At 49.7% G+C, this 13,027-nt stretch overlaps 1 protein-coding gene across 1 annotated transcript in view; it reads left to right on the top strand.

The window, feature by feature from the left end:
* The first annotated feature begins 3,298 nt into the window (after nt 1–3,298).
* Nucleotides 3,299–13,027, top strand: part of Vps35l (VPS35 endosomal protein sorting factor like) — a 102,086-nt gene continuing 92,357 nt past the window's right edge. The window contains exons 1-5 of the mRNA XM_021648788.2: nt 3,299–3,708; nt 6,708–6,807; nt 8,678–8,842; nt 10,674–10,796; nt 12,199–12,223. Coding sequence (XP_021504463.2) covers nt 3,407–3,708; nt 6,708–6,807; nt 8,678–8,842; nt 10,674–10,796; nt 12,199–12,223 — 715 coding nt within the window. The 5' untranslated portion in view covers nt 3,299–3,406. The remainder of the gene's footprint in view (nt 3,709–6,707; nt 6,808–8,677; nt 8,843–10,673; nt 10,797–12,198; nt 12,224–13,027) is intronic.

The raw sequence follows: 13,027 nt of genomic DNA, 5'->3' as shown, positions 1-13,027 counted from the left end.
TCAGTGCTCACACACCTCTGATCATTCTAGCTCATTTTCCTGTGTCAGCAGTGCTGGAAGTGACTGGAAATCACTGATTGTGCAATGTATTCAATTTTAAGAATGAAGGGCTGTTTCCATCAGAGATCACTGTTCCATGAACAACCTCCAGTCTGTGCTCAACTCCCCATGAAAAGCAACAGTTCTAAAAATAAGTAGGTCTGCTGCTCTAGGGAGAGTGCTTGGCTACTGTTTTAGTTAGAAAACCAAAAAGCAAGTTGGGGAGGAAAGCGTGTATTCTGCTTACACTTCCATGTCATTGTACCTCATCCAAGGAATTCAGGACAGGAACCTGGAGGCAGGAGCTGATGCAGAGACCATGGAGGAGTGCCTTGCCTCCCAATGGCTTGCTCAGCCTGCTTTCTTAAAGAATCCAGGATCACCAGCCCAGGGGTATAGACCCACCCACGACGGGCTGGACCCTCTCCATCAGTTACTAATTAAGAAAACGCCTATGGGCTGGGCATGGTGGCACACATGCCTTTAGTCCCAGCAGTTGGGAGGCAGAGACAGGTGTAGTGATATGAATTCAAGGCTGACTGGTCTACAAATCGAGTCCAGGACAGTCAAGGTTCTGTTACACAGGGAAACCCTGTCTCAACCCCCCCCCAAAAAAAAAACAACAAAAGAGAAAGAAAAGAAAATGCCCTACAGACTGATCTTATGGAGGCATCTTCTCCGTTGAGGCTCCCTCCTTTCAGTTGCCTCCAGCTTGTGTCAGTTGGCAGAAGACCAGCCAGCACAACATGCATGCAATAAACCCTAGGTAACATCAGGCTCTAAAAACTTGAAAACCAAAGACCTTCGGATAGAATGTAGGCAGCGTCTTCTTTGATAACTGTAACAACATCCCGAAGAGTAGGAATTGTGTCAGGCCTGTCATCAGTTGAAAATAAGCTTTGGACTGGAGAGATGAGATGGTGCAACAATTAAGAGTATTGGTCTTCTTCAAGGGGACCTGCTTTGACTTCCAGCACCGACATGGTAGCTCCACAATTGTCAAATTCCATCCCCAGGGATCCAATATCCTCTTCTGGCTTCCACAGGTACTAGGTACACATGATGCAGAGACACACAGGCAGAAAAAGCACTCCTTAAATAAAATTTGGTATCTGGGAGCTATCTAAGTAGGCAAAGTGTTTGCTGTGTAAGCATGAAGACCTCTCAGGTCCTTGGTACCTGTGTAAAGATGGCAGGCGGGGTATGTACCTGCGACTCTAGTACCTGTGTGTTTATGTTGGGGTTGGGGGTTAGTTGACAGGCTTGCTGGCCAGCCAGTCAGTCACTCAGCTTCAAATTCAAGCTGTGTGTGTGTGTGTGTGTGTGTGTAATGGGGTGGGGAGGGGGAAGAGAAGGGAGAGAGAGAGGAAAATACCAGATGTTGACCTCTGGCCTCTGGCAGAAGACCACTGACTTCAAGGCCAGTCAGGGCTGTAGAGTGAGACCTGTTTCAACAATGCACACAAACTAATAAAATGCTACCATTTAAAACTCTGCTTTCTTCACTCAGTGTTTCTCCATGGCCCTCAATTCTCCAGTTTCTTTAAAAAAATTTTTTTTAGGCTCATTTATTTGATGCATGAGCTTTTTGCCTGTGTGCATGTCTTTATACCACATGTACCTAGTGCCCATGCAGCCCGGAAGGGGGCATCGGATCCCCTGGGACTTACAGAGGAGTTACAGAGGGTTGTGAGCTACCACGTGGGTGCTGGGAATCAAACCTGGGTTTTCTAAAAGAACAGAGTGCTCTTATCAGATGAGGCATTTCTCCAGCCCAGTTTCCCTGTTCCTTGAGGACACTGACAAAGATGCCACAAAATCATGCTCTTGCTTCTTAGACCATGGTAAGAACCCCTTCATTATCAGCCTTTCCAGAAACTTAACCTGTTTAATGACTGCTCCCCATGGTCTGTCCTACACAGGATGGGATGGGTCTGCCTGAATGTACTCAGGACAGTTGGCACCACTGCCCTATCTTTTGTGTCTCATGGTTGCTTCTCACCACCCCGCACTGCTACTGTTCTTGCAAAGGAACCAGCAGTAGCAGTGTCCCCTAGAACTGCCAACATTACCAGAGGCATCATTTTGTAGTCCCCAGGCAAGAGGTGAGTGGTGTGTCTATTTGAAATAGACGCTCTGCTCTGTTACAGGCTCTGAAAGCCAAGGCCAAAGGACAGCCCAACTTTTGCCTGTCTCATTAACCACAGCTTCTGAGAGCTGACTCGAAGTCTTAGATAGAGTTCTCTGGCTGTGCAGAGACACCATGACTGCAATCCTTATAAAGGAGAACACATTTAACAGTTTCAGAGGTTTAGTCCATTATCATCATGGTGGGAAGCATGGCAGCATGCAGGCAGACATGGTGCTGAAGGAGCTGTGACTTCTACATCTTGAGCCACAGGCAGCAAGAAATTGTACGCCACACTAGGCAGAGCTTGAGCATATATGAGACCTCAACCCCCCTCCCCCAACGACGCACTTCCTCCAACAAGGCCACACCTCCTAACAGTGCCGCTGTCTGTGGGTCAAGCATCACGTGAGTATGTGGGGCGCATACGTATACAAACCACCACACCCTGAGCTGTGGATTTTATGATAATCTCCTTTCACGGTCACCTCAATTCCACAGGGAAAAAACTGTGGTACTGTACAAAACTCAGTCCTAGTTGAAGTATTCCCAATCGCCTTTTCCAGAACGTGGAAGAAGATAGTGTTCAGGCCTCTTTCCGTCAGCAAATGTACGTTTGGAAGTAGGACGGGGAAGGCATGAGGAGGCGCTGCTGTCTGGTATTTCCCAGTCTTAATCCCATTCTTATTTGAGGTAGAGTTTGAAACTCAAGCTCAGACACTCACGAGCTTTGAGCTCCAGTTTTCCAAAACCAAGTGATTAATGGTAGATATTTCAGATGTTTCTATTGAGAAGGGCGTGTGCAAAGTGCGTTAGTATAGTTACATTACAACATTGTACACAGAGCGGGAGCGCCAAAAGTTGTGGTCATATTCGGATTTAACGTTGTCAGTCCTGGGAAAAAAAAAATACCCAAAGTGCTCACCCCTGCGAAGCACGGAGAGAACCCAGCACCGACAGAGAATTCGCTTCAGAATCCCTTGGAGTCTGTCTGGCCTCAGCAGGGATGGAGTGCGTGCACTCGCACCCGTCACTAGAGGGCGCAGGCGGACCAAGCAGCCAGCGAGTTCTGCCCTGACCATCCTGGGACAGCTCAGAAGGCGCTGGCATCTAGTGCCAAGCCCGATGCCTGAATTCGGGCGGAGGAAGGAACAACACCTGTCCGTTATTCTCTGAGCTCTACGTGCACCGCGGTCCATCTGCACACACACATAAATGTGACTTAAGCCAGGCGTGGTGATGCAGGCCTTTGATCTCATCATTCGGGAGGCAGAGGCAAAGAATCCCTATCAGCAAAAACCAAACAAATCGGGGGCGGATGACGGAGCTTGGGTTTGGAGGGGCCACTGGAGAACCGGGACCTGGAGGAAGCTGCCCCTCACAATCATGGCGGACGACGGGCGCCCAGGAGCTTTAGAGCGGAAGCCGCCCTTCAGAATCATGGCGGCCCGGGCGGGGCCGAGCGTCTCCGGCTGTGAGAAAAGGGGCTGGCCGCCAAGAGCAAACGATCATGTGACTGGGAAGATGGCTGTCTTTCCCTGGTAAGGAAGAACCGGCGAGTGGGCTTCGGGGAGGGGTAGCCCTTAGCATCTCTCTGCGTGGGTGGGCAAATCGGTGGCCCCCGCCCCAGCCTGGCTAGTCAGGACTACCGAAGAGCAGAAGCGCTGTCAGTCCTCTGCTCCGCCCCTCTGCGAGTCCACAGCTCGTTCACCCGAGCCTTCCCGGTCTTAGGCTTCCGCCTCCCTGGCAGGAGTTAGCACATCCTGGAGTTTCTGGGGAAGGGGATGAACTTGCCCCAAGTCTGCCTTGGGGAGAGGTAGTTTGTTTTCTGGGCTCTTCAACCCGCCTGAAGGGGATTAGCTTTTCCCATCTGCAGAGTGGGGCCACTCATCCTGTAGGGTGTAGAGCCGTCAGGCACAGAGTAATTGAACACAGAAGAGGGGATAGACCCAAAGGGAGCAGTCAGCCCCGCCGGCGGCCTGGGAAGACTGCCGAGAAGAGTCTCCAACTGTGTACAGGATGAATAGGATCTCACCGAGCAGGAATAGCGTGTGTCCAAGTGACTGGAACCCGGGCTTTTTTGTGCTTAGAAGTGAGGTGACCTTCGGGTTGCAGCAGGTGATTTGTGTCAATAAAGAACCCACGAAAGAGGTTGGAGGCCTTGCATCCCAGGGACTAATTTTCTGCCTTTTCAGATGATGGGAGGCAGCTTACAATGCTTGCGTGTGAATGAAAGTTGCGGCCCTCGGCCTTGAACACAACCAACATCAACCCCCCTGGCTTTATGTTGGCTCGACACTTTGCCTCATTGTGTCCTGCAGACTCATTTTGTTGTTGTTTTAGTTTGTTTGTTTTTGTTTTGTTTTCCGAGACTGGGGTTCCTCTGTGTAGCTTTGGCTGTCCTGGACTTGCCTTGTAGACCAGGCTGGCCTCGAACTCACAGAGGTCCTCCTGCCATTGCCTCAGTCTTCGCCTCCGAGTGTTGGGATTACAGGCATGAGGTCTCCTCAGAGACCACTTCAGGACATGGCCCATCAGTGTGGGTGCCGTGGGCTTCTTAGATCATACCCTGGGCTTCCTTCACCTCTCATACTTGTTTGGCTAAAAGGCCCCTATGAAAATTAGAAAAACTGAAGAGGCCAATGACTGGGAAACCTCTGGTTTTGGTGAACTCCTCTGGGATTGGTGATGAAAGGCTCCAGCAAGATACCTGTAGCACCTCTCCTTAGTATGGGCGTTACCTTTGATATTTTCATCAGACATACTGAAGGGGCCACAGCGCTGCCAGGCCTAGGGTCTTTGTAGTCTTCCCCCTCAGGCAGGGGTGAAACGTTTCTCCGTGTGGTACTGCATGCTCATATTTCGGGTTTGCCCCCTGACTTCGTGCTCCCTAATGGAAGAGACAGTTTGTGTCCGTCTTCTTCCTGGTGAGTGTCGGCACACGGTAGTTCTGTCGATGACTGAGGGAGCTGATGAGGCCCAAGGGAAGCGTGCTTCTGCTCCAGAGACCACATTTCTCAAGGGGTATGCTAAGAGCTCAGCATGCAGCATCTTATTTAATACTCTACGACCATGTTTTCATTTGAGAACATGGAATGAGAGTTGACCAAAGCCATGCAGCCTGCCAGGTGAATTCTGGGGGCCTGGAAGCTAGAGAAGGTTCCTGACATCCTGGACTTTGCTCCTTCTCCAGAGGAGGGAAAGTGGAGATGGAAATTGGCCTATGTCACCAGGAAAAGAACTGTTCCTGGGTGTGTACGAATAGGAGATACCCGTATCTTTGTTAGAGGAAAAAGTCTGATTTTTTGCAACCGTTGAAACTGTACAGTCGAGTACATTTATCAGTGGGGCTGCTTCAATGGAGTGTGCTACAGGAGAGAGCATGGGCTTGGCTGCACACACAGTGAATGGGACAGACTAGCAAAGGGCCACCAGCAGCAGGTGGGAAGTTACTAAGGAAAATGTGGGTAAAGCCACCTGAGGGGTTCTCCCTGAAGGGAGGCCTAGTGATGAAATGTGTGTGCTAGGGCGAGCCTCCGACACTTCTCTTTCCCTCTTCCCTATTGGGACAGGTTCTGGTTATGTGGGGGGGGGGGGCTTTTCTCCAAGCCCCTCATGTCTTGAGGTTCCCCTGTATGATGGTGTTCTTCCTCCTCTGCCCTGTGCTCTGGCTCCTCCCTCCCATCGTCCTGCTCACAGACCCTTCCTCTTAACCCTGAGCTGATAAAGCTATATTTGCCATTTCCTTTTCTTTAGTCGCCGTCTGTCTTTTGCAAATGCCCAGCCTGGGCTTTTTCTTGCTTCTCTGGAACTTATTTTTCTGGGACACTTCCTCCAAGTCCTGGATGTGGACCCTGAGCCTTGCTGTCCCTGTCCCTGAGCCCAGGTCTCCTGAACCCTGCCATATCTCTCCAGCTCTGGGAGGTCCCAGGAGCTCTGCTGTGTCTGTCCAGCCCTGGGAGGTTTTGCCCCTAGCAATGGCTGCCCGGTTTCCTCGTAGCCTCCTGCCCTTTGCTTGCTTCATGCCGTGAGTCCGCCAACACTGTGAAAACAGGGCTGGGGAAGCTGGGCTCCTCTTGCTAAGCTTCTCTGTGTGTTGGATCTGGCCTCTCAGATTTAGGATTTATTGGCAGAGTTTATACCTTCAAGCAGCGTGAAACTTGTTTTCATAGCTTAGTTTGGTAGAGTCTTTATCTAGTACACGAAGTTTTGGGTTTCATTCCCTAGCATGGTTTAAACAGGGAGAGATGGAGCATGCCTGTAATTCCAAGGCTTAGAAGGTGGAGGCAACAAAGATCAGAAGTTTTAGGTCATGCTCAACTGCCTAGTGAGTTTTAGCTAGCCTGGGTTACACAGTGATTTCAAATAAATAATAAAATAATTTTTGTTTCTTAGTGTTTTTTATTGTTCTTATGCGCGCCACATTCCTCCCCTGCACAGATGAATAGCCAAATGGATAACAGTCCAGATCATAGTTTTAGCTCTCAGTCACCCATCTGATGTCACCTTTCTGATTTTCCAAGTGTCTTGCTGTTGACAGGCACTCCCGGAACAGGAACTACAAGGCGGAACTGGCATCCTGCAGGTCGGAGACAGTGCCTCTGGAGTGTGGCGACTACCATCCGCTGAAGCCCATCACTGTGAGTTCTGTGCAGGCTCCCTATGGGAAGGCCTAGTCCGTTGATGCTAGTGACACCAACCCCTCTCATTAGGTGAACTTCCTGTCACCCTTTGCACTTCCGCCTTCTCACGTGCTAAGTTGCCCTGGGGAAAAGGTGAGGACTCACTCTTGATTTGGAAGCTTCCTGATCTTCGGAAGATCAGGAATAGTAAGACTCACCCTGGCCACCTTGGTGGTGGTGGTGGTGGTGGGTGGGGCAGTGGGTGGAGCTGTCCTGAAGAGAGGTTTAGACTGTTTGGTTAAAACAAAAGGAAAGCTTACAGGAGACCCGCTGGTCCCTTGTTAATGAATACTGTTAGCTTTCGTTAACAAGTACAGCCGCCCCTTGTCCCATGGTGTCCTTGAAAGATTTGCTTCAGATACCCCACAGATACCAAAATCCTCTCAAGGTTCTGCTGTAAAATTTGCGTATAACCTACATACACCCTCCCACGGGCTTCACATCCCTAGTGGGCCAGGTGTGGTCGGGCACCCCTTCATCCTCACACTCAGGAGGTGAGTGCAGGAGGAGCAAGTGTTCAGGGTCATCTTGATTAGACAGCAAGTTCAAGGTCAGCCCTGGCTACATGCAGCTGTCTCAAAGTAAATAAATAAATACAATGCTCGCATTACTCTCAATACCCAACGCAGTGCCACCACCATGTCAAGGGCTGGTTGAATATTTTATTGAATATTTGGTCATAGAGCCTTGGATGCTGAGTGCTGGTCACGTGGTTTGTGATCCTACCTAGAGCCCTGCTGCCAGGCAGATGCCGTGATGGCCTCGTTAGAAAGCAGCTTCCCAGGGCTGGAGAGACGGCTTCACAGTTAGCACCTGCTGCTCTGGGAGAGATCCCAGCTGCAGTGTGCACTCACAAGCAAATAGAAACTGCCCTGTGGTAGCGCCCTGGCTGCGTAGAGCGCTAGGCTAGTCTGGCCTACCTAGTGAGGCCTGTCTTAAAGACAAGCAAACAAGTAAACCAAAGAACACAGTTACACTTACTGCTACAAAGGAAATGAAGACTTTCCTACATTCTTAGTATGGGGTTGGTCAGGATGTTGAGCAGTTTCTGCTCTGGCCACCAACTGGGTGACCTTCCAGCCGATTCTGACAGACTAGAAAAGCCAGTATCTTCCTCTGTTCTCATAGTCCATCCATAACACTTCTGCGACCCCACATATCAGAGACCAGCAAGCCATTCTCTGGCAGACAGCAGCTTTGGGGGACACTTTGGTTCTGACCCTACTTAGGGATTTAGGTAGCACCAGACCCCATTTACCAGGGCTGGGGTTGAGCTGTGCCCTGGGTTTCTGACCTCCGTAAATTGGGGTCTTGCTGTTCTTCCTTGGATTCTCTTAACTTGCTGAGACAGTGTGCAGAGCTCAAGGAAGTGTGGCGAACCCACGGGCCAGCTAGAGGCAGGGTGCTCGAGGAGATGGGTGGGGGATGGTCTGGGGATTCTCTGCCCCCCCAGACCTCCTGCCACCTCCAAAAGTCTTTCATCATCACAGACGCTCACCAAGGAGCCTTCAATAAGGGATTTAGTGTGGGAGGAGGCCCTCCATGGTGAAGCTGATTGTTCTTAACTCCGGTGCTGGCCTTGTCCTCCTGGGAGGGTGGGGGTGAGTCCTGCAGCTCCTGGGCATGGCTGGTCTTCTTGGGGAGTAGCTGCACTGAGGAGGCCATGGAGGTGCTCGGTCATGTCAGCCTGTCACAGAGTGTAAGCATTGCCTCCCCAGCAAATGGTCGGTCCACCCAGCTTGCACGGCAAGACGAAGCTACCTGGTTGACCGTCACTTGTTGCAGGTCCCAGGTGACCTCCGCTTCCACTGCACAACTTTCTCCATAGGTCACTGAGTCAAAGACCAAGAAGGTGAGCCGGAAAGGAAGCACGTCCTCCACGTCCTCCTCCTCCAGCTCCGTGGTGGACCCTCTGAGCAGCGTCCTCGATGGCACCGACCCCCTCTCCATGTTTGCAGCCACCTCAGACCCTGCAGCTGTGGTGACAGTCACAGTAAGGCAGCCTGGCCAGCAGCAGGCCTCTCGCGTGTCAGGTCCTTACCCACAGGGATGGTAGCTCCAAATGTCACAGATGATGCCTCGCGGCATTCTGATCGTGACAATTGAGGGCATCCAGGTACCCGCAGGATTTTGATTAGGAGTGTTGACTGAGAGGGGCTGGGGAGATCTGTGAGGTCTCTGTGTTTTCATTCACTGATTTAATCATTATTGTTATTTTTAAAGAAGACAGGGTTTCATGTAGTGCACTCTGGCCTGTGTGAGAATAACCCTGGACTTCTGATTCTCCTGTCTGCATCTCCTGAGGGCTAGGTTTACTGATATGAGCCAGCTCCAGTTTTTTCAGTGCTGGAGACTAAGCCCAAGGCTTTGAGTGTGCTAGGCAAGCCCTCTACCAGCCGAGCCACGCCGCTAGACTCCCTAGTACCTCTGCATTTTTTAAAAAATATATTTTGACTTGACAATATGTCTTAAAGAACTTTCCACATTGTGACCTTGTTATTTTGCTTAGCTAGCCAAGCAAAACTATATTCTGATTCCTTTGTTACCACCGGTGGAGTCTAGGGTGTCTGCTGGTATTGACAGCACACCAACATCTCTTAAATTCACACCTCCTGGTGCTAGTGTGCAGGGCTCTGTGCGGGGCAGCTTCCTAGGAGCTCCCTACTGGATGAAGGCTGTGCATGTATGCTGTTCTGAGTGCTGTGGCCGAGCCGTCCCCTCAGTGGTTTAGTGGTCTGACTCCTCCTGCCGGCATTGCTAAGTCTCACCTATTCATCTGATGGAACATTGGCGGTTGTATTAATTTTCTGTTATTTGGATTGTTGGGGAAAAGTTTTAAGTGTACGTTACAAAATTTCTTTTGATTGATTTATTTTATTTTGTGTGCATGATTGTTTTGCCTGCTTGCATGTATGCGCACTGCATGCCTGCATGTGGAGGACAGAGGGGCCCATCGTCTACCAGAGCTGAGATGGTCATGAGCTGCCATGTGGGATGGGTGCTCTGAATTGCCGAACCATCTCTCCAGCCCCTCACGTGCTTTTTATTTCTGTATTTTTATTTAAAAAAATGTATTTTGTATGTGTATGTGGTATGTATGTGTGTTTGCATATGTGTGTGTGGGTACATGTAAGTGTACACTTGCTGGTGTTTGGAGGTCAGAGGTTGACATCAGGTGTCTTTCTGGATCGTTCTCCACTTTACATGTTGATGTATTAAGGAGGAATCTCACTTCAACCCAGAACACACAGATTTGGAAGTCTCCCTAGCTAAATTGCTTTAGGGAGCCCATCTTCACCTCCATGCCTTGCAAGCGCGAGGACCCGAGCTTGATCCTAAGAACTCCTGTAAAAGGTTGGACAGAGTGGTGCATTCTTGTAATCCCGGTGTGGACAGGGAGAGGCGGATCCCTGGGGTTTGCTTGGCTAGCTAATTTGGCCCAGTAGGTAAAACTAGGCCAGGGAGAGGTCTTCCCTCAAAGACTGTCTGAGAAAGGACAACTGAGGTTGACTTTTGGTGCATACACCCCAAACCAAACCAAACTATTATTGTGGCCTGGTGGGCACTCCTTTAATCCCAACACTTGGGAGGCAGAGGAAGGCTGGTTCCAGGACAGCCAGAGCTACGCAGAAAAACCCTGTCTTAGATAAACAAAAGCAAAGCAAAACAAAACAAACAAAAGAAGAAGAAAAGAAAATGCTATTCCTGGGGCTGGAATGTAGCCAGGTGATTAGGGCTTCCCTGACATGCCCAGAGTCCGAGACACAAAACCAACAGTGTCAACAAAAGCTTCTGTCCTGAAGAGATTGCCTTGCCCTCCTTAGGACGGTTCCAGAAAGAAACGCGATAAGGATGACAACTGCTTCGTGGGACCTGATTTTGAGCCCTGGGCCAACAAACGGGGTGAAATCCTTGCCCGGTACACGACTACGGAGAAGCTGTCCATTGTGAGTTCCCAGCTGCGTATCAGCCTTAGTGGCCGGAGTCTTCCCTTCTGTGTCAGTGTTATTTGGGAGAGAGTGTGCTAATTGGCTTCTAAAAAAAATTGTGTGTTAAGAGTTAGGGGTGTGGCTCAGTTCAGAAAGAGATTTGGCAGCATGGGCCTCTTGGGAAGGGCGAGTTGAGAAGGGAAGAGCACCCGGGATCGGAGGACAGGGTCCACCTCTCTCCCTGTGTCTCCTTTGGAGCCAGAAGCTTGCTCTTGGGGTGGCTTAGTGAGTGAAGTAGTTGGCTGTCCTTAGGGCATTTGTAGAGTAGAGGCCTTCCCTTTGCCCCAGGCAAGTTATTCCCATCAGGACGGGCTCAGGTCAGCAGTGCCCACCCTAGACAAGCAGTTAGTACTGTGGTAGTTAAGGTCGGGCTCAGTAATTATAACCAAGTTCTTCCTTTGGACGGCATTAAGAACATTATGTGAAAAAAAAAAAAAAAAAAAAGAACATTATATGTCTCCTTACTCTGAGGACGGGTCCAGAGGTGGGTGGTCCAGGGCTGGGGTGACAACTTCTAGGACAAGGTTTCAGGCCTTTCTGTCTCATTCTGCTGTTTCTAGTGTTGTCTCATGTGTAAGTTGAGAAAAATGTAGTCCCTCCCATCTAAGGAGGGCTCCTGGCAGTCCCCTCGGCACTACAGTTCCTGTGGTTTTGGAGGTGGCTGTGGACTTACATAGCTGCAAGGGAGGCTGTTTGTGCAGCGTAGCCTCATGACCTTCTGATTGTTGGGGAGGTTCTCCCGAAGCATTTCTTTCTTCTCCCTTTCCACAGGGCATGCTGACAGAGTGGCAGGGACAACTGATTGTTTATTAAACACTTTTTCTTCTGTTTTCTTGAACGCATAAGTTACTTCCGAGGAGCATTTCTCAGGCATCAGAACTTTCAACCCCTGAGGGTCATTTGGAAATGTGTAGTTATTTTTGGCTTTTACAACCCTAGGGGTTGCTTGGCATGTTGTGGGTGGAGGCCAGAGAGGCGGCAGAAGTCCACAGAGCATAGGCTAGACCCACAGAGGCAGGAGCATGATGGCTGAGAAACTTTAATAAGGATGTTCAGATGGGTCTATTGCCCAATGCTACCAGCAATATTAAAACTTTCACTGTTTGTTGCCTCGCTTGGAGAGCCCTCACATGAGTTGAAATTCAACTTGTAGGTGGTTTTTAGCACAGGACTTGAACTCAACTTCCAAGTGTCTATATCAGGAAGCTCACATCTGTCTATAATTCCACCTTCAGAGGATCCCACACCTCTGGCCCCTGAGGGCACCAGCCCTCACCTGCACATAATTCCCGTCCACAAAATTAAAGTAAGAAAAAAAAAGAGAAAAACATTAATTATTGTTTTTGTTTTGTTTCTGCAGAATCTGTTTATGGGATCTGAAAAAGGTGAGATGAGTGTTTGTTTTGATTGGTAAATTCTGCCCGTGCCTTCAGTGTCATTCACAAAGGAAGGGAAGCTCATGTCGTGCAGCTCTCATGAGGTTTGTACAGCTGAGAGCTGGGACTGATGGATGCTGGACAGAAGCACACACACAGAGCATTAGTAAAAAGAGGCCAGAGAGCTCCCCAGGAGTAAAAGGCAAACTTCCTGGTTGACCTCTAGGAACACAGAACTCCAGATCATTCCCCACCAGCTGAGGATAGCTTTAGACACTACCCCCTATTTTTGTGTGTCCTGTGTGTGTAGGTGTGCGTGAAACGTGTGTCTGTGTGGAGGTCAGAGGTCAATGTTATGTGTCTTCCTCAATTGTTCTTCACCTTATTTATTTATTGATACAGGGTCTCACTATGTAGCTGTGGTTGTCCTGACACCCTATATACTGTAGACCAGGCTGGCCTTGAACTCACAGAGATCTACCTGCCTCTACATCCCATGTGCTGGGGTTAAAGGCGTGCACCACCACACTCAGCTCTTTCACCTGATTTTTGAGACAGGGTCCCACTGAACTTCTGTCTCCCTGATTTAGCTAGACTGGCTGGCTGGCAGGCAAGCTCCAGGGACCCAGACTCAGGTGCTCATGCCTGTGTGTCAAATGTGTTGCTGACTAAGGCATCTTCTCCAACCCTAGACCCTTTCCTTTGCCTTAGATCAGTGGTTCTCCACCTTCCTAATGCTGCATCCCTTTAATACATTTCCTTGTGTTGTGGTGACCCACATAAAGTCCTTTCCATTGCTGCTTCATAACTGTG

The sequence above is a fragment of the Meriones unguiculatus genome, chromosome 14, assembly GCF_030254825.1.
Source record: "Meriones unguiculatus strain TT.TT164.6M chromosome 14, Bangor_MerUng_6.1, whole genome shotgun sequence".
NCBI lineage: Eukaryota > Metazoa > Chordata > Mammalia > Rodentia > Muridae > Meriones > Meriones unguiculatus.
The sequence above is the reverse complement of the archived record's forward strand: the minus strand, read 5'-3'. Positions and strand labels throughout refer to the sequence as shown.